The sequence below is a fragment of the Gasterosteus aculeatus genome, chromosome 1 (genome assembly GCF_964276395.1).
Source record: "Gasterosteus aculeatus chromosome 1, fGasAcu3.hap1.1, whole genome shotgun sequence".
In the NCBI taxonomy this organism is placed as follows: Eukaryota; Metazoa; Chordata; class Actinopteri; order Perciformes; family Gasterosteidae; genus Gasterosteus; species Gasterosteus aculeatus.
Genome location: NC_135688.1, coordinates 6,754,022 through 6,776,970, shown reverse-complemented (window position 1 = coordinate 6,776,970; position 22,949 = coordinate 6,754,022). Strand labels below are relative to the sequence as shown.

At 44.2% G+C, this 22,949-nt stretch overlaps 3 protein-coding genes across 5 annotated transcripts; 2 read left to right on the top strand and 1 right to left on the bottom strand.

Annotated features, from left to right (window-relative positions):
- Positions 1 to 11,741, bottom strand: LOC144401995 (uncharacterized). Of its 2 annotated transcripts, none has more exons than XM_078098412.1 (2): positions 11,638 to 11,741; positions 1 to 1,572 (listed from the first exon to the last, which is right to left on the bottom strand). In XM_078098412.1, exons 1-2 carry the CDS (start codon positions 11,739 to 11,741, stop codon positions 1,278 to 1,280), a joined length of 399 nt encoding a protein of 132 aa, XP_077954538.1. In that variant the 3' UTR covers positions 1 to 1,277. The 2 variants fall into 2 exon arrangements, 1 of the variants encoding a protein (XP_077954538.1); XR_013463945.1 differs by lacking the exon at positions 11,638 to 11,741 and adding an exon at positions 4,726 to 4,843 and having other exon boundaries at positions 1,435 to 1,572.
- Positions 3,995 to 10,631, top strand: gdpd1 (glycerophosphodiester phosphodiesterase domain containing 1). 2 transcript variants are annotated; one of them, XM_040187792.2, is made up of 11 exons: positions 3,995 to 4,179; positions 4,835 to 4,973; positions 5,438 to 5,480; positions 5,763 to 5,898; positions 6,430 to 6,475; positions 6,620 to 6,741; positions 6,850 to 6,939; positions 7,206 to 7,339; positions 8,528 to 8,587; positions 8,901 to 8,952; positions 9,349 to 10,631. In XM_040187792.2, exons 2-11 carry the CDS (start codon positions 4,838 to 4,840, stop codon positions 9,481 to 9,483), a joined length of 954 nt encoding a protein of 317 aa, XP_040043726.2. In that variant the 5' UTR covers positions 3,995 to 4,179; positions 4,835 to 4,837; the 3' UTR covers positions 9,484 to 10,631. The 2 variants fall into 2 exon arrangements, with proteins under 2 accessions (XP_040043726.2, XP_077954537.1); XM_078098411.1 differs by having other exon boundaries at positions 4,007 to 4,179; positions 5,688 to 5,898.
- ypel2b (yippee-like 2b) lies at positions 11,606 to 22,949 on the top strand. Its single transcript, XM_040191112.2, has 5 exons — positions 11,606 to 11,913; positions 16,667 to 16,898; positions 17,563 to 17,606; positions 17,923 to 18,031; positions 20,484 to 22,949. Exons 2-5 carry the CDS (start codon positions 16,782 to 16,784, stop codon positions 20,571 to 20,573), a joined length of 360 nt encoding a protein of 119 aa, XP_040047046.1. The 5' UTR covers positions 11,606 to 11,913; positions 16,667 to 16,781; the 3' UTR covers positions 20,574 to 22,949.

Sequence of the window (22,949 nt, the reverse complement as noted above, 5' to 3'; positions counted from 1 at the left end):
GCACAGATGTAACTTTATTTGCATTGTTCTAACAATATGCCTGTACACTATATTTGTTTTTGGCTGATGGAGCAATCTGGTTACTTGAAACTGATTGCAATTTTTTTGTTCCATTATTTGAAAAAGATTAGATGGAGGAGTCACAAAATGTTATTTGAATAAAAATTCAACATGTACAATTTAGTTGGGGCAGTGGGGCATGAACATCTTTTTGTCAGATATGCAAGCTACTCATATTATTGGTCCAAATCCGAGGCAAACAGTCCATTAAAAAAATTAACCAAAAGTGATAGCAGCTATTTATTAAAGTATGTTTATGTGGTAGTCGTAATTATATTTAATACTAATAGTCAATAGGTTTTTTGAAGAAGCAGAAAAGATCAATGTAATTCAATGTGAATGTGCTGGATCATTAAATAGTTTAAATATAGTGGCATCATTCACACAATTTGCTTCGGTCATGTCTGATGGTGGCTAGCCGGACTTCTAATATCACTTTTTTTCGTCTTCTTTAGGAAGCGTTGTGATTGGAGACCAACAGCCAATCACAATGGACCTTCTTTAATTCTTTGATTGGTTGGTTTTGTGGCACAAATGTAACGCTGCTGCAAGTCGAGCGAGCGCGTGAATGAACCGTCGAGCGAGCGCAGCGTGAAGAGGTGGAGCGAGCGCAGCAACGGCTGTCTGCGCGCAGAAAACCAGTTTGTGGCGAGGGCACCTGAGTAAACTGCGCGCACGGGATGTTTTTCTTTGCTAAAATATAGTTCTCTGTGCTCAAAACTTAAAATTACGCGCTCAGGATTGTGGCACAAATATAACGCCATATTTTTCCCGCTTTTTAAAAGCTGCGCACGTGAGAGTCGGACCAGGGCCCTGTTCCGTACGTAGTTCGACTAAGTCGATCAAATGCTCTACTAGCCAGCTCAAGATGTCAGTCTTCAGGATAATCGCACCCATGTCAAAAGGCGGAAGAGTCGAGGGGCAAATAACTTTTCAGGCTTACAAAAAGTCAGCCCTGTATATTTGTGAGTGTCTGCCTTGCACCAGATTAATCAGAGTAGACTAAAAACAGCCTAAAGCCAGACAAACCAGTGCATCCTGATTAGCTGAAAATACCTGGTGCTCCTAATCAGTTGTGGTGAAGAAAGGAAAAGTGAAAAGGCAGTGGCAGGCTTTTCAGCACCAGGGACAGCGTGCACCGAGGGGACTGAGCGGCACCGCGGACACAGAGAGAGAGAATAAGGTAGCCCCCTCCCCTCATTCACCAGGGAGGGGGGCTATCCCAGCTTCCCATCCTCGTGATCTCCTCCTGATGGTGCCATGCAACTGAAGGCTTGGCCGTGACATTCAACACTACAAGCCTCTTCGTCACACTGTTCCGCAAACTGCTCGTGCAGAGACTCGTCCACGCTGCCGTCCAGGTGGTAGAAGACCTTCAGCCCCAACACGGACACACAGTGGACCGGCAGAGAGGGGATGGAGACGTCCGCTTCGGAGGAGAAGCTCCATTCCACTGTGACGGCGGCGACCTCCTGGGCCTGATAGCTCAGAGCCGTGGGGTGAGAATGGACCCTGAGAGGAGCAGAGGGAGGAGAGAGCGAGACTTTAAATGCAGAAGCTGTGCAACAACGTGCTTTATTGTCTCTGTGGGAATCATTCATGCTGTAAAGGCTCAGAAAACAGCTCCACGCGCCACATCTCAGAGTCATGGGTGTTACAGAGGGACAAATAGTCTGATGATGAAAACACAAAGGATCAACAGGAAGTTAAGACAGCTTTCTGCACAAATCACATTTATCCAAATGTAGAAATAAGCAATAAAATTACAGTTGTCTTACCATGTAAGAGCTATCTTACACTTAGCATGGTGTTAGCATGCTAGCATGCCAATTAGCACAAAGCACAGTTGCGGCTGATGAGTAACGAGTTGTTACGTTTGTAGGTCATTTGGTGATGAAACAAAGTGTTTGAGAAATTAAAAGTGCAGATGGAAACGTTAAATGGCAATTTTTAATCATTTTAAGTCCTTAAATCCTCACACACTGAAATCATTCAAAAGAGTTCGCCGTTGCTGCCTCCTAGTTTTGTGTTTGATTGTTAATAACCTCGTTGTGGGGTTGTTGTGATAAACGTATTAATGTCGACCTTTACATCGTGCGGCTTGGCTGCCCTCTAGTGGCGGTAAAATGCAGCTGCTGCTGATGTTGTTTCAGGTTTGACAAAGGTTTGCAGAAAAGGACGTAAGCCTGATCATATTTCACATCTGAACAGAATGTACTGTGCACACACAACACTCTCACTGCCTCCTCACAGTAAGGGAACTATTCAACCGTCCGATTGCATTTCTTCATCCATCGCATTGGCCCATTCTTTTGAGTGAGATCAAGTTACAGCTTCACTGAATGTCATTGCACATTAACCTGTAACAATAAACTATGTTTGTCATTACCTGATAATCACTCATCCCATCAGATACATACACCCTCAAACACCCTGGTTTCTTCCTCACTCTGGGACGGTATCGTCTAGGCTCATCACTAGTTTCCTCTGTTCTGCATCTCATCGTTTAGTTTTTGGTTACAAACCTCACCAATCTGTGCTTCTGCACTTTCCCGTCCCGTGGATAGTACACCATGTAGCCTGGACTATTACTGTCGTACCCAACAAAGATTCCCTCCTCACACCTTGTGTCCAATTTTCAACCCACATTTTTGCATCCTGGAGAGGTTATGCCGTTAGGCTTAGGTTAGGCTGTCTGCACTGCAAAAGTCCATAACTCTTTTGGCAACTCACTCTCTATTAGCATACACCTGGCCATATCAAACAAGGTGCGCCAATTTCACTCAGCTGTAGCATTCTGGAGCGGTGAGTATGGAGCTGAGGTCTCATGTTTAATCCCATTTCTGATGAGTAAGTGCCTGGTAATTCTTTCCCATGAATTTTCCACCATTGTCAGAACTGATACGTTTAATCTTCCCATACTGGGCTGTATCAGCAAGGAACTTCTCTGTTGCTTGTAAAGTGTCACTCTTAGTTTTTATAAAGTACACAAACACTGCACTGGAATAACTACCAGTGATTGATAAAGCAAACCTATGTCCGTTTCTGGACTCTGGCTCGATTGGCCCTGCTAAGTCTGTGTGTACCAACTCTAGAGCTGCTTCTGCTCTTTCCCTGAGTGCACACCTCACAAAGAGGGGCAGGTCGTTCAGTTTTACCTTTGATTTTCATACTATCAACAACACTTCTGAATGTGATCATAATTAGAGTGCCCTAGAATCTCACGCAATGTCTGCATATCAAAACACCCCTTACCTTCATCATCACATGCGTAATTCACTGTGTGTAGTGCAGTCTGTTATACCGTCTATGGTTTGTAGTGTTTAGTATAAACAAGTAAAAATTCAAATGATTGTTTTATAATAGTAATATTCTTTTTATTTTTGTACTACCACCACTAAGTAAATAACGATTATCCTAAAATGAAATCATAATATTGTAATATTCTACCGGTGAAAGGTGATCCCACTTGTTCTCGTTTCGAGTCAATGGCAATTAGAGCATCGCTAGGCTGCACAAAAGCCTTCTTCTTCACTGGCAATAGTCAGCAAATTTCTGTAGAAATCATGATGTAAGATGTTTTTAACAAACCAACCAAATTATTATTTGGTACAATAAATTATGTTGAAAAGAAAAAACAATTCTGCCTCTCCCATTGATTGTGGGTAGTAGCCTAGCTCACTAAGCTGCACGCTTAACTAGTTTTTCGAAGAGAATAGCTGCGATTTCAACATGTTCAAGCGTGCAGATTCATGACCACGTTAATAACGTTTGTAAGAAACCAAACCATTTGTAAATGCGCCAAGATTTCAGCGAGATAAGAGACAGATCACTGACCTTACCTCAGGTACCATAGCTTTTCCCTACCAAGATGGCCGCCACGTGCGGACCTTCTCTCCTCCGCCGTTATGTGCGTATATCTACGGGCGCAAGATCCCGCGCATGCGCACACAGCTGACAGCAGCCGGTGGACGTTTTGACACTACACAGCTGTGTGGAGGTTGATCGCTTTATCCTCAGCCTGCCGCGCAGATTCCTGGACAACAAGACACTCGCGCTGGTTCTACTTAGGTTAGTCAACGAAAAAGGGAGAAAACCACAGTATTTTGATAAAAACAGGTAAGGTCATTCATTTGGTAAGTTCGATACCAGCTCAGCTAACTAACATTAGCCACCTCTAGCTGGAATGCTATCGTCAGTGAACTTGTTCACTTTCTTGAAAGTTAACCTTTCTTGCAGCTGTGTATTGAGAGAGAATGTCCTTAATGTAACGTCATTCAATATATTATTCGGACGTAAACCTTTGTTCCAACCAGGGCAGCTCAAACTGACCCTCTCACAACAACAGAATGAGTCCACTCCGTGATCAGAAAGGCTGAAATGTAAAATAGTTCTAAATAGGTCTTTTATATCTACCTTTTTCTGACTGATTATGTTTGTGCAAAGACTTCTGGTTAATTATTAAATAATCTGGTGTTTCCCTCACAGCATGAAACATAAAGAGCTTCAGTCTGTGACATCTAAAAGTTGAGCGGTTCAAACAAGTCCTGTAAACCTGTATAACGAGCTTATTAGTTGACACAAATCAGTCATTTAGGTTGTTGCTGAATCATTTGACATCATTTGTAAGGTGTTATGATTGTGGATGTGCATAGGTGTAATTACCTTGGGGTTCGGCCTTGCAGCCTGAAGACTTGATCATTTCTGGTCTTTCCTATTCGGTGACTATTTATTTGAGCAGTAGTGACTTAGTTTGAGTGGGTTGTGTTTCCAGGAGATGTGTGCTGCTGTGTATGTGCTGTCAACGGTAACGGGCTACGTGCTCGCCTCTGCCCTGCTGCTCAAATGCCCAAATATTTTGCACCGGAGGAAGCGAGAGGCTTTTCGCAGCAGGCACATATCCCACCGCGGAGGTGAGTCTGTGGGACGCTCAAGGATTGGTGCATGGCAACTTTATTTCAAATTCCTCACAAAACTTTTATCACCTATTATATTATTCAGGAAGTGATTTTATATATGAGGTGGATTTATAATTTCCCCTTTGAGCCTCATGCTCTGGTCTTTGCTCATTTTATTGTATTTCTTTTCTGTATAGATTATTGAATTCATAGTTTGACGTAGTTATAACTTCAGTAACAAGTACGAACATGCCTGCTGTTCAGAGATTGGCTCCTTCAACCACCTCTGGTTGGGTTGTTACAATTTTGTTAGTAGATGTAATTGCATGATTTTTGTTATAATATATTTTATTCATTATTGTGCTTCAATCAGTGCTTCAATTTTATTTTTTTTCATCTGGTACGCTGCAGTAGGCGCAGTAAGAGCAATGTATACAGAAAACACTAACACACGTAGTGTTTTTCTTCTTTAATTGCAGGAGCCGGTGAAAACCTGGAAAACACCATGGCAGCTTTCCAGCAGTGAGAATGAACCTTATTCACAATGACAAAGTTCTTTCTTCGGTTTTTGTGTGTGAAACATAACTTGGTGCTTGTGCGTGTGACTGTGGTCAGTTTGTGTCATCTGAGCTTTGTTGGTGATCACGGTCTGACCACCAGACAGCTTTGTGTCGCAACTTCAGATGCTGCAATTTTTCCTGATTTATTAATGTATTGAGGGGGGGGTAGGGGGGCTCTATGACTTTTAGCGAATGTGCATGTGAAGATGAAGACCACACGCGTGTTGTGTGTCGGTCCCTGCAGCGCCGTGGAGCTCGGCACGGACATGCTGGAGCTGGACTGCCACCTGACTAAAGACGAAGAGGTCGTGGTGTCGCATGACGCCAGCTTGCAGAGGGCCTCCGGCATCAACGACCACATCTCCAACGTATGCTACGCTGTGAGTTACTGCCCCGCAACACCCCCTCAAAGCTCAAAGAAATAACTGCACTTTGGTACACTGGTCATTGGTAATCCGTCTTCCACCTACAGGGCCCTTTTGTTTTAGTAAGAAAACCTTAAAAAAAAGAAAAATGAACTGAGACGAACTGAAATGCACAGTGAGCCAGATTACCAGTCACCAGATTAATGCCGATCACTAAGCAGTTTCTGCTCTGACACGTCTGTGACGGCTTTAATGTGTTAACGAACATACTGTTAGGTCTTCATTTTTTACATAATCAACACCAAAAGGTGCATTTGTGTAACTGAAGATCGGCTTCACAGCTCTGTTGTTCTTTGGTTTTGTTTAACAAAGGAGCACAGAGAACTTTACATTAAAGTTGTTTTTGAAGCGTCCTCGCCCTCCGCTCTCTGATGGTATTGAGCCCACGAGGAATGTGAACATCCCCAGTCACACCCATCACACCACCTCCACATAAGACCTGACCAGACAGGCTGGCTCTGATTAACCGCTGTGTGCCCTTTGCAGGAGCTCCCTCCATACCTCCGCAAGCTGGGTGTCACTTTTCAGAGAGGTGAGCATCACAAATCACTGGTTGGTGTACTTACTACAGATCACACAGGCATTTTAGTTGACTTTTTAAAGGATAACGTGTTTTTATTTGACAAGCTGTTTGAAATGATGGAATGCCGCCGCGTGCTCGTCCTTGTCTGTGCAGAGTGCTTCTGTGAAGGCGGGGAGGACAAGCGCATCCCTCTCCTCAAGGAGGTCTTTGATGCTTTTCCCAATACTCCCGTCAACATTGACATCAAGGCCAACAATGACACGCTCATCAAGAAGGTGTGTGTTCCTATTTTTCCCTTGTCCTTATTAAAGAAGGATCAGCAGTGTTTACATCGTTGTATATCAAAAGCTGTAAAAACAAAAACAAAAAAACTACCATCGCAGGTCTCTGAGCTGGTTGTAAAGTACGACAGAGAGCATCTGACCGTCTGGGGCAACGCCAGCAACAAGATTGTGAAGAAGTGTTACAAAGAGGTACGTTTACATGAAATGCTCCGTTCACTTTACCTGCAGGCCAGACATTTCAGGGAGGCAGTCTACCTTAAAAAACACTTTACCGGCAATCATCTCGGCATGGAAAATAAGCGTGCACTTTACTGTGCAATTACTGAATCCGTTATGGACTGTTGGTGTTCCACTGTTGATTACGTTTTAGACTTCACTCGTTATCATCTGTAGTGACTGAATTCAGGGGTTTGAACACAGGTCATGTTGTTTTTCGTTTTTTTTGTGTTGTGCAGAACCCGCATATTCCCGTGTTGTTCAGCCTTGCCAGAGTACTGCAGCTGTTAGGCCTCTTCTACACGGGCCTTCTGCCTTTTGTTCCCCTCAAGGAGCAGTTTCTGGAGATTCCCATGCCTTCTATCATGACCAAGTAGGTGTGCACACATACACATACTGAATGACAGTTAATGAAATATGCACAAAAAGACAACAGTCTGGGAGAGGTCAACAGCGTGCACCGACCTTCAGTAACACCTCACCATACTGGTTATTGTGCAACACAACAAAGATACAGTTTACAGTTTGTGTGCTCGCAGTAAGTCGAGGTGTGTTTCACGGGGGGGTCAAAGTTCTTTACTTTTATTTGTGCAACTCAAACTCCAAAAATGGAAGCCAATTCCATAATAGTCCCTACACGACAGTCTAAGAAGATGAAACTATAATCCTGCCCCAAACTTTCAAACTTGTACAGAAACAAACTTACTTTTTAGGGTCTTGACGAGCTGAATTTAGATTACAAACGCTTCCATACTTAGGATCACAACTCACTACTTTAAAATCTTACCTAAAAAGGTTGACTGGACAACCCCAAGAGACATGATTACGTCAGGGACAATACTTAATTCTGCTGGGTAATCCTGAGCGCTTTGGCTCGGGATGCAGATGTTGATGCAGCTGCTGTTGGTGGTAACTGACTGTGGATTGAGAGTGGAAATGAAGCTCGTGACAGTTCTTGCATGATCCCTCCATATCGCCACTATCAGTCAAAATGAGTACATCAACTAATACATTGTATTCACCGATCAAAGTTCCTTTAAAACCAAATGAGTGGTTTCTGTCTCTGTTATCTAGACTTCGGTGCTGTCTTTAAAATAAAAGATAAAACATTCACAGCCTACGAGAGAGTGAGTTGTTGGATGATAAGGATCTCGGTCATGGAGCAGATTGTACAGACGTTCCCTGAGGACTAAGTGCTTTCCTTTATTACTCTTCTGTTAAGGCTCAATACAAATACCCCTCTCAAACGCAGTCTTACTGCAGGTTCATTTATCCGTTGTGTTTGATGTGCTCATAAAGTAAATATATTGTTAAGACTTGTTGTTTGAAATTTGCCTTCTGGCTATTTCATGTCAATGATTTTCTTACTTTCTTAAAATGTATTTCAGCTGTTGGGGGCTACATTTAACCGCAGTAAATTCAGCTGTACATGATCACGTCGCACGTTCTTCCATTATAACAATTTTCGATCGGCTCCGAGAGTATTTAGCGAAATCTGACTGCGCTCGTTGCTTCAGTTTGATATGACTCCTTTACCTTTTCTTTCTGTGTGATTTCGCAGACTAAAGGATCCCAACAGGTTAACGAGGAGTCAGCGAATCATCACCTGGCTGGCAGACACGTAGGTCACTAACTTGACTGAATGTTGTAAACCCCTTTGTCCTTTTAATAAAGGGACTCATTCCCTTTCGTTGCATGGATGCCTTTGTTTTGTGACTCTCTCGAACACGATATTGGTGTTTTTGAGAAGTGCTGCCACTTTGTTGAACAAATGATAATGATAACTTTGTTGAAATAATTCATTACAAATACGTGCATACAGTGTGACAGTTATTAATGCAAAACCCTTCAGAATTGTGCAACTAAACCTCTCGCTAGCTTCACTGTAGTTTTTTTTCCCCTGCAGATGAGCAAACATTTTCTTTCTCTTGCAGTTTGCTGATGAGGAAAGCTCTGTTCAATCATTTAACTGCACGGGGGATACAGGTAAAGCTGCTTTTTATGAAGCTTCTAGAGTGATTGATTATAGAGAGAATGCTTTCAGTTTTCCTCTGTGAGCTTCCCACCTTTTTATGTGCATAGTTAAGACCAACTAGGGTCATATTCAGGATTGTGTCAATATTAAGTCACTTTCCCTGTATTGTCTTTTATTCCGAGAATGGCTGTAATAGGAAAAAATGACCCTGCATGCCGATCGCTCTTATCATGCTTGTAGTTAAGAGCGGTCACCGGGAAATCTCCGCTGTTGCTGCGAGTTCAGAAATAGGCTGAGTGGCTGCTCACGCTGCTCCCGGAGCACAGACGCCTCCGTTCCCGCTTCGCTTGACCCCTTTTGCTTTGTGATGTGGGTGTTTTTAAACCGGGTCCTGCTTCTGGCTTCAGGTGTACATCTGGGTGCTGAACGACGAGGAAGACTTCCAGAGGGCGTTTGACTTGGGAGCCACGGGGGTTATGACCGATTTCCCCACCAGGCTTAAAGACTTCTTGGACAGGAACAGTGTTTCTAAGAGCCAGTGACAAACCTGTTTGATGCTTTATCAATGCTCTCGAGTTTAAAAGCAGCACCTTAGAGGATATCTATTCAACCCCCTTTAAAATGGAAAATAGCCCCCTTCATTTTTATTGTAGATTCACTTTTTTAAGTTTTAAGGATTTTTAAAATTGCTGATGCCGTTTGAAAGCAACTTTGCAACAATTAGCGGTTCTTTTTTTTTCCTTTTTACAATCAGAATGAAAGATCTGACTTTTTTTTTTTAAATACATGCTGGAACCAAAAACATTTTTACCGTTCACAAGTGAGGCATAAGAATTTCAAAAGGACCACTGAAAGTTCCACTGCACCTCATTGACAATCCAAACGCACATTCAGTTGAACTCTAAAGTTTTTTGTTTTTCTAGAAAAAAAAATCCCTGTTGTCATATATTCATGTGCAGAAGGTTAGTTCCGTCATTTTCCTCTGACTCAAATGAGATGACTAAAACTGACTTATTATACCAATTAATGAATCAAAGAGAGACATTTTGCACAAGTTGAAACTTGTGCAAAACTACAACTTTGTTGTACTAATGAGTCGTACATTTTCCGGTGTTATGTGATTGTAAACACAATGGAACTTCATATCTAAGAAAATACGATCATTTTTTAATCTATGAGCTTTCACATAAATCTAAAAGAATTAAATGAAAACTTTAAAAACTGATGTATGTTGATGAATTCCTTCATCTCGGTGACTCAACATTGAAATGTATTAAGGACAGGAGCGCTTTAGCAGGTATCACAGTATAAAAACATGATTATTAGGTTTAAGACTTGTGATGAATGTGGAATTGGTTGTTTATCGTTTGGTATTTACTCCTTGTACTATTTTTCTACTTGCGTTTGTTGTTGGGCATTTTGTCGTGTGAGTACTGTCACTGAATGAGTGGAGAAAGATCTGCACAATCTGTGTTTGTCTTATATTTTGTTTTGAGAACACCTGTACATTCAAAATCATTGTGATCTGCCAATCATATTACAGATCTTACCTTATGGAATTTGTGAATATGTTAATGCTCTGTACTCTCTGGTTTTTATTTTGAGAGCCTAAATTAATATATTTATTCATCTTTGTCAGAACCAGTTTGTGGGACCTGGCTGCCAAATAAAAGTTTTTCTCACAGAAAAAGAATGCTGTTTGATTACATTTGATCAATGTCAATAAAAATCAGGACTATATCATTGAGTATGTTCTGAATATTAGCAGCTGTACTATAATGATGATTTACATGAGTAAGTATTCGGTCATAGACTAACAGCAGGTGGCGCTGTGGACTGACGATATTTAGGAAGTTCTCCCTTTAGCCGAAAAGTTGTTTCTGGTGAAATTGTTACATAAAACCCATCCATGCAGACATTTCTTCCAGTAAAAGTCGACAATAACTGTTGAGGTATTTCTGCTACTACCCATTATGTATTCATAATACTACACTCACATGTACATACATGGAGAATTGAGTAATAAATAAATAATAATGAGGAAGTGATATTATTGGTCCATAGCTTCCTCCTCGACCCCCTCGACCAATGAGCTCATTGTTGCTATGCCCTATCAGTTTGCTGATTGGCTGATGCGGATGTCATTTATTCATCAAATCAACGGCCAGTGAGATTTTTGTCAAAGATCAGAATCTCAGAAGTCAAGATAGCTCTCGTCCTCCAGGATGACCGCTATTGGGCTGTGTTTTCTTTTTCTTTTCACTACCCAAGTTACCAATTGAAGTGCTCCAAGCTGTTTGCATTCACCTAAAAACTGCGATGTGATGGTCAGCAACTTAAAGGAGTTTGAACTGGTCTTGGTAACCTAGGACTAACTGTCGTGTTTAACGTAAATTTAATTTAACATTTGTCAAAACCGCTTAGATTTGTCCGAGATAATAACAGTCAATAATAAACATAATGCAAATATATGTATGTGTATAATTGTATAGCATGTATTCAAATAAATACATTTAAGCAACAATTATGAAACAACTGTCGACAACTGATACATTCTTGCCAATTTCGAGCAATACTTAATCATATACAATATTAGTTGCGTATTACAACAGTATACAGATGTTTCAGATCAACTGCTAGACGCTTCAGAGAAACATAAAATAAATCCGCCACGGGACAGAAAAGAGCCACCCTACCTGTGTGAATACGAACGCGGAAGTGCGTTGGAGGGAACCCTCTCGCTCCGGCTGGCCGTCTCCTCACTCTCTAGCTGCCTGCTGTAAACTCCGCTGGGCATCATTGCGCGTCAAAACATTGCGTCTTTGCAGGACTTGCCAGGGCTGGAGAGAGGCGGACATTTGCTCGGGAAAGAAATGCTAAAGGGGTTTTAAGTTTGGCACTGCCACGAGGAAAACGAGGAGGTGCGGATCTTTTTAAAGCGACGTGGAGAACCGCTTTTCTTCCCTTCAAAGGTAAAATAATTTCCTCTGCGTTATTTTTTTCAGTATGGTGCATTTGTTGTTACGCACAAAGCCAATCCAAGAGCTTACTTTTTTAAAAAACCGAGACAACTTTTAACATGCAACCCCACGTGTTGTAATATCACAATAAAATCACTGAACTGCGTTCATGGCTTGTAGCCAACAGGAATCAGCGCGTATTACATGATCGTTACGTGTATTCATCGCGCCCGGACTTTCTCACATGCCGTGTTGTGAACGGAATTGGATGCTGTTGTCTACTCTGAACTGAAGCTGTACAGTATCTAGTGGTTGTTATTGGGTTCACATGCTGTTTGTGCTGAACCTATGCGCCATCATCCCCGTGTGCGCGTCAGTGCACGTCAGCGGTCATCAATGCGGGTTCTAACGGGCATGTTATAATCTCCAATCACCTGGTTCTCATCGATCTGCAAAAGTCAATGCAGATGTTTGAGTGTGTGTGTGTGTTTGCGCGTGCGTGAGAGTGTTTTCAGCATTGGTGAGCTGAGGCATCCCCACCATCTGTGCTACGTGCGCTGGCTGAAGTTGTGCACCGGATGAAGTGCGCCACTGCCCGTGACCTGATTCAATAATGACACACTCACACAGTAAACCTTAAGCCTTCGTGTTTTTGTTTATTTATTGATGTGCTAGCCCACGTGACATCAACCATCTCACACAAGGACAACGGCAGTTAGGCCAGCGGGTGGAGATGCTGCATCCCACCCATAAAACATTTTTAAAAAAGTGAGATGCGAGACGGTTTAAGAAGAGACTCTGTTATCATGTTGAAACCTTTGCAATGATCTATTGTTACAGCCTGCATGCAGACAGTGATAGATGTGAGGAATCAATACACAGAGATGGAAGATGGGGACCAGATCTTTCACTGATAGGACTAAACACCATTTATGTACAATAAATGTGTCGTACTCACTTTGTGCCATCGTTCACTCTGTTTCTGTGGCCCCTTTAATCACACTGCACCGTTTATTAGCCGTTTTATAAATTAGTATCTAAAAGAGTTACTCTTGGACAAACTCTGCAGTGGAATAAACAAGTACATGTTTCTAAAGTACCTGAGAGCAAGCCCCGAAATAGAGTCGGACAGAAGAAAATGAGATGTGAGGAAAGCTAAGCCATAGCAACAGTAACCAGACACATACACCTGGGATGCTGGAGCCTTGCTTCATCAGTGATATTGGATATGGTTGGGGGAGCAGAGAGGAGTTTGTTTCCTCCTCTAGTCGGTGATGTTATGCTGCTGCAAGGCTGAACGGAGAACAGGAAGAAAGCTTGTGAAGCTTGTGGGCAGCGTCGGGCGCACACACACCTCATCCTTTCCTCAAGGGACACGAATTGCTTCTTCCCTCTCTCTCAATTTCTCAGTTTGTGTTCCTCCTTGTCCCCGTCTGCCCCTCACCACCACCACGCTCCTCCCGCAGCTCTGTCTCTCTCCTGCTCTCGATCGTTGTCAGAAGCAGTATCAGCAGCGGCAGCATCAGTGCCGTTACATAACAAAGGTTTTTGTGTTGGGATACAAGGGCCCTTTTTGGCTGTTGAGGCTGGTGGCACGTAGCCTTTTGTGATGACACCCAGAAATGACCAGAATGGACAGCGCGGTGACCTCAAAAGACCCGCGGCAGAACTGATGAATGGGCAGAGTGACTGCAGAAAAAATAAATAAATACACAAGCTTGCCGAGAGGCATGGAGACCGACGGGAAAAACAAACCGACGATAAAAGATGGACCGACACAGAACAAACAGAGGTCGTGCAGTTTCAGTGAACTGGGCTGAGCCGCTGTGCTTCAGTTCCTCTGGTCATCTGATCGTTCATGCCATTTGTTATTCCGTCAGAGAGTTTTGCTTTTTTTGTGCTAAGCGCGCCAGCTTCCTTGTTCCCACGGACAATGCTGCACAGCAACACGCGTTTCAAGCATCTCCACCCACTAAGATGAGTGTTAAAAACGGAATGTTTTTAAATGTCAAACAGCGTCACGGTGCAGCCTAATTAATGCGATAAAAGTCTTCTCCTGCAGTTTCCTGTACTCGGCCGTGTTGCAGGTCATTCCCTTGAAAATGTCAGCTAATAATAAAAGCTCAGGTACCAGGATTTATATGTTTTATTAAGTAAGAGTTTGTCATGGCCGTAATGAAGTGATTCCGACTGCAGATAATACAGAGAGAACCCCTCGTGGATTAAGAAGATGTGCACTACGTGCAGAACTTCATTCCAGCAGAGCTTTTCATTGAGAGATTGTTTGAGTAAACATCTCACCTCTCAGCTGTAACGGAAAAGTTCACATCCACGTTCATATTTTGGAAATTTAGACGGTGTATTTATCCTATGTGACTTGTTGCAAATGCAGGCGTAGAGGCTTAACAGAAGAAACTTCAAATGAATGAATTAAGTGAGAAGCTTACATTCCGAGATTACCTACAGTGCTTTAAATCAGCTACGGTTTGTGCCAATGTAAGTGATTGTCTTGATTAGTTGTATTTCCAATTGCTGGTTCAATCATACCAGCTGTCTAAAACTTAAATACATTCAGTTTACTAATATAAGAGCCTTATAACGGCAGTATTTATTCACATGTTAAAAAGCTGGGCCTTGTCAAATGTAGGCATTTTTGTCCAATTACTTGTAAATCAAGTGGCAAAAGTCTCAGATTCTCATATTAAACCAAGAGCATAAAACATGCTTTGGGTAAGAGTTCTGTGTGTGTGTGTGTGTGTGTGTGTGTCGGGGGTCACTCCGACAACTGTACTGAGCGTGTCTTTGTGCCCCGATCCCACGCCGCTGGCACCGCGTCAGAGGAGAGAAAACAAGGGCACATCTCACTGCCTTATTTATTCATTTCTACCCGCCGGTCCTTCCCATCAGCACTGCAGCCTTCATCCGCCCCCGACACTAAAAACAATCATATTGCAGGGCAATAAAGTAAAGAGGCTCCTCTCTCGTCTCTTGATTATAGTCACAGTGGCCTTCTGCTCCCATTCAGGAATGTATTAGTTTTTCCAGATGTCTCAGACACGATAGAAATTTAATTTATTTAGAAAGGTCATGTCTTTATATTTAATTGTGTTACATTTGTGTCATTTTGATGAGAAAGAATTGTGAGTGGAGATAGGTAGTAAAAGGTGCATATATTCTTTGATTGAGTGTCTTTATGAAAAGTAGCACTGGGAAGTAGAGCTACATTACACTTTTAAGGTCAATAGGTCGTGTGTGGCACTAGAGCTACTGCGGCTGAAACCAATCGCTAAAGTTGCATTAAGCAATACAACCACAAAGATGGAATCTGCAGCACCAGGTGAAGAGCAGAGTGCCCCTCAGCATCTCCTGTACAGTCAAAACATACCTCTGTCCTCCTGGCTCCGACCCTGTGGGACGAGTTCCCTTAACCGTCTCCGTCACCGGTGCACACCAGCAGAAGTATTTTAAGGGTCTATTTGGATATCGTGCAGTGAGCAGAGCACGATCCTCGCCCGTTGTGCTACGCTAAGCAGATTATCTCTGCAGCCTCGTAGACCTAAACACGGAGCGTGGGCCGTGGTGTTGCTGCCTGTGTGCACTGCGAGTAAGTGCAGAATATTCTGAAACCAAGCTGCAGCCGCGACTAACGATTGCCTTCAGTGTCCGTGTTCTGCCACGTCAGTTAATTCATTAAGTGTACCGTTTAAAAATAAGAGGGAAAAAAAAGACATATTTGGTAAGAACGCAGGTCGGTGTGCAAAAATGTATTGCTCTTATAGAGGTAATAGTCCAAAAGGTATGCAATCAAAAAGTACCTGATACAGGAAAGCAACAAATCGTCGCGTTTGAGGAGCTGGATTCATGATTACTGAGATTAAAATCCAGCCCCAGTAGCTTCTCTGCACTTACCGACATGCATTGAGCTAAATGCCAAACGGCTGCATGGTTACATACACAGAATGACATGCTCATGTGTATAATGTAGGAATAATGTTTACCATGTTAGTTAGCGTGCCCGCATGCTAACTTTTGCTTATCACTACTAAACGCAGTAATGCTGAGGATGGGAATGTCATTCGTTTTTCAGGTATCTGATTGGATACAAAATACCTGCAAATACCTACATTGTCAAATTTTAGTTTAGCCTTGATGATGGCAGAGGAAGAGTTCATCCTCTGGGCACCATGAAAGTCTACACAAAGCTTTGTCCCAAGTCATCAAGTAGTAGTTGAGGTATTTCGGCGGAGGGCAGACTGACATTGTCATCACTCGAGCCATGTCGCCAGCATGGCTAAAAGTGACTTTAACTAAGCATTTATCATAACAGTTACCTGTTGATTTTTTTGTCTGTCCCTGCTTCGATAGCCCAAACAGTCCTCTCGACCAACTAGGACTCATTTTTGGCCTCTAGAAGAAGCGATGTCCTGTGTGGTGGATGCCTGTACCTGTACCATGTTTGTATCTCACCTCATGAAAGTAGAATTTCCTCAGTGTTTTCAGCTTTACAAATGAAATGTGTAATGTTGTGTCTCAGCCTGACACACAGGCCTGTTAATTATGCAATCACATCACATCACAGCTCTTTGAGGTTTAACTGTTTCAAAGACGCCAGCAGGTTGGAGAATTCTCCCAAACACACAGCGCAGAGCGTAGCGCCGTCGGCAGTTAGGCACGTGCGGCTCAGCTTACAACATCAGCTCAGGGAAGCAGCTGTTTACGCGCCTGTGTAACCATTAGCTGCTCCTTGTACCCTCCCTGTGCGCAGGTGTTCGCCTCCCAACCCGGCGCCCACCACGGCCCTCACCTGTGTGTTGCGGTGCTTCCCTTGTGAGCCGACCTGGGCTGGCAGTCCCTTCTTGCACCGCCCGCCAACTCCGCCCATGGTCAGGATGACGCGCTCCAAGACCTTCCAGGCATACCTGCCGAGCTGCCACCGGACCTACAGCTGCATCCACTGCCGAGCTCACCTGGCCAACCACGACGAGCTCATCTCCAAGGTAACCGGCCAGCCGCTCCGGTGACTTGACTCGTCTTACTCACCGTAGGACTGTACTTACGTTCAGGCAGTTAATTGTCACTGAAATGGCACTTTACACCCCCAAGCAAGAATATGCAGCATACAGTTGTTGCCTCTTTAATGTCGCGGCACAGTCAGTGATGCAGTAGGAATTGACGTGGACCAGCGTTGAATGTTTAATAAAGGAGCAGGGCGGACGAGGAATTATGGCAACCAAACAGGCTGAACACCTGTGCGTCCGCGTCAGCAGGCGCCACACTGTTGCTTGTGGATGGATTATGTTATAAACTGGTTAGCGAAGAGGATTATGAATCACTTTCTCCTCATGTGATAATGAAAACACTGCTCGCTCGTGCCCAAAGGGTTTTCCGCCGGTCGTAACACATCTGCACCATGGAAACCCGTTTTTGTTGTGAAAAATAACCGCCTGCAAAGTAATTATTCGTCACATCTGGTAAAGCCACTTATTTTATAAAAGCTGCTATTAAAGTAAAGGCCTGCCTCAAATCAACATTTTTGTATTTTATATTAATGAGAACTCCTTTGTCTCAAGCATTATGCTAATGTCATAGCATTCTTACATTATTTTATAGTTACTACACTGTATGAAAGGGCTCATTCTTTGCCTCATCTCGTCCCTGCAGTCGTTTCAGGGGAGCCAAGGCAGAGCCTACCTGTTCAATTCCGTGTAAGTATCCCTCTCTTGTTGCTTTTCAACCCACCTGGTTCACATTATTCTTTCCAAAAAAAAAGAAAACAGACCCAGATGCCCGACTCGGACAGGAGACAAGTGCTCCAACAGGCTGGCTGTTTGTTAGCCTCGGTGCAGACGGAGTTATTATCGGCCCGAGTTGAGTGTGAAAATTGGGCAGTTTGGACGCATGCTCCCCGGCCCGAGCGCCAGCGTGCGCCGTGCGAGTGGGCGTGAAGCTGTGACTCACTCGGACTGCATCGTACAGTAAATGCATCGAGGCAACGACGCTCCTTTGTCTCCTCTGACTCAGGGTGAACGTCGGCTGTGGCCCTGCAGAAGAGAGGGTTCTGCTCACAGGCCTGCACGCTGTAGCAGACATCTACTGTGAGAACTGCAAGACCACCCTGGGCTGGAAATACGTAAGTGACCTTTGCTTATTTTTAATGCACAAGCACGACATACCGCAATCCAGGATTAGAGGGCGATGAATCGGGAGGTTGTTATTAAAGTCCACGCTAATTTTATTTGCACCCTATTTGTGTTTGGACCATCCTCTTCTTTTGGGGTCAACGCAATGTTGCGGCTGTGTGGGATGAATTAATTATGAGACTGGAGATTTATCTTGTGTGACTTGATTAGTTGTGACTGTTTTTGGGGAAGTGAAACATATCCGCGTTTCATTTCTCACTGAACCTGAAGATCGATGTAGAATGTCTGGACAATAATGGTGGTAAGTGAACATTTAGACACTGACAGGTTAGTTCTTCATTCAGAGCCATACAGTCCATCAAGTCTGCATTTAGTACAGGTGGTATTTCAGGTCTTGTGCCAGTGTGATCTTAACAGCATTCACACTCATTAGCTGTCTTGGTGTAGCAGCAGCAGCTGTCCCCGGTGAACTCTACCTGCGTGGAGAGTTTACACCAAAGGGGACGTGACTGTATCCCGGAGGAGTTTGCACGCACACAAACGGTGTCCTTGTTGTTTGACTTCTCGAAAAGCCTCCGTCAACCGGCACTCGTAGCCCAACCTCAGACGTCCTGCAGCCTAAAAATAACCGCCTTCCTTATGACGCCTGCTATAAACACCTGGCCCACCAGCTTTTAAAAGTAGAAACTTTTCTGGGCAGTTTCTATTCCTGTCAGGAACCCACGAGGCAGGGAAAAAAAAGAAAAACAGAGGTCACGTGCACGCACAAGCACGCTGACACTTGATAGGACTTAATGGAGGGTTTCCAATAATATCAGTGGCAGCGGTATTGATTTTCCACAGTCGACAAAGTTCTATTGAGAGGCTTGACCTACTGCACTTCTACGTGGAGAAATATGATAACGTGCCGCTTCAGCTCGAAGCCAAAATAGCCAAAGACAAAGCCAGGCACAGACGCTCCACAGCGAAAGAGCATTTGTGTGAGCCGACTCTGTGGCCCCGGCTTTTGGAGAGACGTCTAAAATGAGTGGGTGGCTTTGGAAAAAAAAAAACTGTTGATTGGGTTGGCTAGAAAGCAGAAGTTGTCATTTTTTATTACAGTTTTCAGAGCACAAGCTGTGTCGAAATGATCCCCGTTATAGAGTGTTTTCTAAAGGATTAATAATAGAAAGGAGCATTTCTTCACCTCTCGACGGTTCAAAAAAGGTCTATTTGAGCTGGCGGCTTAGGTTTAGTGCTTGCCGCTATCATCGTCCGTTACTTGAGCCACGAATACCCTAATTTGGGGATATGTGGGGTGGAACAAGCTGAGGTAAGATTAGCAAGCAGCAGCCACCAGCATGATCAAGTGAGAGACGTCTTTTAGTCAAAAAACAGCAATAGTCAAATTCACTGTAGGCTAAAGGCCGGTATCCGGTAAGGAGGGACATGGAGTAATGTTAACAGCTCGGAGAGGCCTCTGTAGAAGGTACAGCCTTGCTTTATGCTAAATGCTAACATGGGCGTGCTAAAAGGCTCCCACGACAATGCGAACATTCTCATGTTAAGCAGGTTGAACGTTTACATGGTTTTCAATTTTAGATTAGCTCTTTAGCATGCTAACATTTCTAATTAGCACCAAATACTAAGCACACAGTTGAGAGGGATGAGAATTACTTGTTTTGTTAGTTTTGTATGTTATTTTGCCTCAAACAACAGTAATTGGGAGAAACTTACACAAGTAAGTTGAAGATTTTCATTTAAATAAATGTCTGCTAAGACACTATTCCTTAAACCTGACCTCATTCCCTGCACAGTCTGAACACAATTTTGAAAACTCGAAGCTCAAATATCAACAAAATAGCACAATTCCAGTATTTTCTTAAAAGGCCGATCTGATGACTGTTGCAATCATGCTTTTCAAATGATGCACATTTGCACTTACAATACTGTATGTGTACTAGTGAAAACGTCGAAACTGATCACAGTGTTGATGTGAAGAGGAGCTGGTATGCCTTCTGTGTGGTTTGGAGGAATTTTGGATTGCACACCTACAGCGGAGAAGCAGGTTGCAGCCTGCAGACACAGAGCGGACGGCGCGTCTGTGCTGCCTGTTGCGAGGCTCAAATATGAGGCCTTTGCGTTTTACTGTTACTCGGCTGTGAGACAGACAGATTCCCGCCAGCTTAAGGTATACCGATCCAGCCGGGTCAGAGATTTGTTTCTCCGGGCTCCTCTGCAGTGTTTAGTGACCGAAGGTTACATAACCAGCTCCCAGGGAGCCAGCGCCGAGTCGAGGACTTTCATATACAGCTGAAGGGGCGGTCGTTGGGCCTTTTTTATTTTTTTTAAAGCACCCTGCGTCTGTTTCTATCTATCCTGCTCAATACATCAGCATGTTATCGTTCTCTGTCTGTCCGTCTTTTTGATCAAATCTCCCCTGTCCTCTGCCACACCCTGCAGGAACACGCCTTTGAGAGCAGTCAGAAGTATAAAGAGGGCAAGTTCATCATCGAGCTGGCCCACATGATCAAGGACAACGGCTGGGACTGAGTGACGAGCAGCCCGGGACACTACTGCAGCAGAGGAGAGGGAGGGGGAGGGGGAGGGAGGGAGGGACGGGGGGCTCGATGACTCGATGGACAGATGAATGGAATGGGAGGCTTGGGGGGGAGGGAGAGGGGAAGGGGAGGGGGGGGGGTTGTGTGTGTGTGTTGGGTGATTGTGTGACTTTGGCTGATTTACCATTCACCTTTGTAACTCTCTGCCCCGTCCCTCCCTTCCACGACCCTCGATGTACGCACGCACACGCAAACACACACATGCTGACGTTTCCAGACATCCCAGCTTGACAGAGAGGCGGACAGGCGGGCTCGTACGCGGCCGGCAGGAGTAGGTGACCGACCGGCGAGACGTCTCATTTTCAAGCGTTATTCTTTTTCTTCTTCTACTGAAACGTTATTCGGCAGATCTTCAGAAAGGTTGCGACGCCACTCCTCTGTGCCTGCCGCGAGACATCTTCATTGTGTGACGTGTTCCACCTTCGCCTAAACAGAAACGTTCGTGTCTGTCACGGAGTGGAAATTCAGCCCCCCCGGAGGAGGGCGGCTAGGCTGCCCGGACGGCGTCCTTTGGCTTCGGTTGAAGAGCCGACTGGCCTTCACTCTGTCATCAGCTTGAATCAGATGACCTAAGATGATTATAGCAAATCCAGCTGATCGCCGCCATGCCAGCTGGGCCAGTGATGAAGCGCGGAGGCACGGCCCCGTGGCTGTTTGGATGGCGGGTGGGGTGGGCGAAAAGGGATTGCCGCTCCCCCAACGCGGTGGGCTGGGGAGGACCCCCATCCAGTTATGCAGAGGATTTGATGGCTTTCTCGCTTGGATTCAGTGCATTTCTTGCTAGTGATGCAGCTCAGGAATGTGCGGCGAGTGAAGGAGAGGCAGTCTGGTGTCTGCAGACGCATGGAGGCGGCCACCTTTGTTACCTAGCCAGGCAGAATTACACAACATTAGCGTGTCTCAGGTGTCTCAGGTGAGCAACAACTGGCTGGATTTTCCCCAAAAAGCTCCGCGATCACCGCGAGCATCTCTCCGCGGCTGGAGGTCGTTGGAGGTCATTTGACGGCGCGGTACAGCGAGCGGTCAGTCCGATGCAAACACAAAGCCCTGCTATCGTGCAAATAAAGAGTGCGATTTCAAGACACTGACAGATAAGTGGTTGAAGCATGACGTGTCTCACGGGCCAAGAGAACATGCAAATAGTAAGGAAAAGTCATTTGTTACCTTTACCGAAGTTACGAGGTATTTACACATCAGCGCTGTGTGATGTAGGTACGGTTTCACTCTCTTTCAATCTGGGATGGCTGCTGTTTAACTGCTGTTAAACTGATCTTCACTAACCGGCCCTCTCAAAAAAGAAATAACAAACCTACTTTGCAAACATTGTGAAGCGATTCACCAGATAGAGCCACACGCTTATTGTGTTCCTCTTCGCATTAACACGTTATCTTCTTAGGTTTTAGATATTTTTTCTTCCACCTCAATTCTCTTAAATATCCCGTGAGTTATAAACCTGGATGACATTAAAGGAAAGCACTGCTTCAGGTACCTTCATGCTACCGTCCCTTCTTAATGTGCTGGATGTGTTATTACTCTCTGACGGAAGTGTTCTGACCGGTTCCGCGCTCGGTCCTCGTCACATTTCTGTGAAAAGAACATTTAGTGAGTTACAATGAAACCTCGTGCTGTAAAACAACAAATAATCACATTCGCCTCGGTCGTGTGAGCTGTGAGGTCTTTCTTCTTCGGTTTCTGGTCCAGAGTTGAGTGAAATTGCCCCGTTTGCCCGTCGTTGTCGTGAGTATCGCTCTAGAAGCCGCCCTGCACGGGTTGAGTGCTGCGCCAGACTCTTGTTCCAACCAAACCCAAACAGACGACTCCCCGCGGCCACACTAAGCCGCGCACAACCAAAGAAGCCGCCCATCCGCAGTTAATTGATCAAACGAAACACCTCATTTTGCTTTGGCGAAGGGGTGCGAAACAAGGGGCGACGTATAGCTGAAAGCCAAGGTTGTTGGTAGCCTTTCTCTATGATATAGATAATGTATTATGATTTTGTAAACAAAAGATCTTAATATATGAGTATATTCTATTTACTGTATTCACCACGAGGAATCAAGGAGTCAACCTCCGTGCTACAGACTGTAAATAGTGTTACTGTATTGTGTTTTATCTATGATCCATGCGATGAATGAATGAATATGATTTAGGTCATGTCATGCTTTATTTCTGGTACCCCACATTGGCTGTACAATACTACTTTTTTACTGAAAATATTTCAATTTTAATGTCTTTTGTAAAGGAGGATGCTGATGTTGACTATATATCATTGGCCCTTCATCTAATAAAATGCACCTTGATATCTGAA

Coding starts and splice junctions, on each gene's coding strand:
- gdpd1 (XM_040187792.2), top strand. CDS start 4,838: ATGTGTGCTGCTGTGTATGTGCTGTCAACGGTAACGGGCTACGTGCTC. Junction 6,940..7,205: donor TGAAGAAGTGTTACAAAGAG/GTACGTTTACAT, acceptor TGTGTTGTGCAG/AACCCGCATATTCCCGTGTT. Junction 8,953..9,348: donor TAACTGCACGGGGGATACAG/GTAAAGCTGCTT, acceptor TTCTGGCTTCAG/GTGTACATCTGGGTGCTGAA.
- ypel2b (XM_040191112.2), top strand. CDS start 16,782: ATGGTCAGGATGACGCGCTCCAAGACCTTCCAGGCATACCTGCCGAGC. Junction 16,899..17,562: donor ACGACGAGCTCATCTCCAAG/GTAACCGGCCAG, acceptor TCGTCCCTGCAG/TCGTTTCAGGGGAGCCAAGG. Junction 18,032..20,483: donor CCACCCTGGGCTGGAAATAC/GTAAGTGACCTT, acceptor CACACCCTGCAG/GAACACGCCTTTGAGAGCAG.
- LOC144401995 (XM_078098412.1), bottom strand. CDS start 11,741: ATGATGCCCAGCGGAGTTTACAGCAGGCAGCTAGAGAGTGAGGAGACG. Junction 1,573..11,637: donor CCGCGTTCGTATTCACACAG/GTAGGGTGGCTC, acceptor TGCTCCTCTCAG/GGTCCATTCTCACCCCACGG.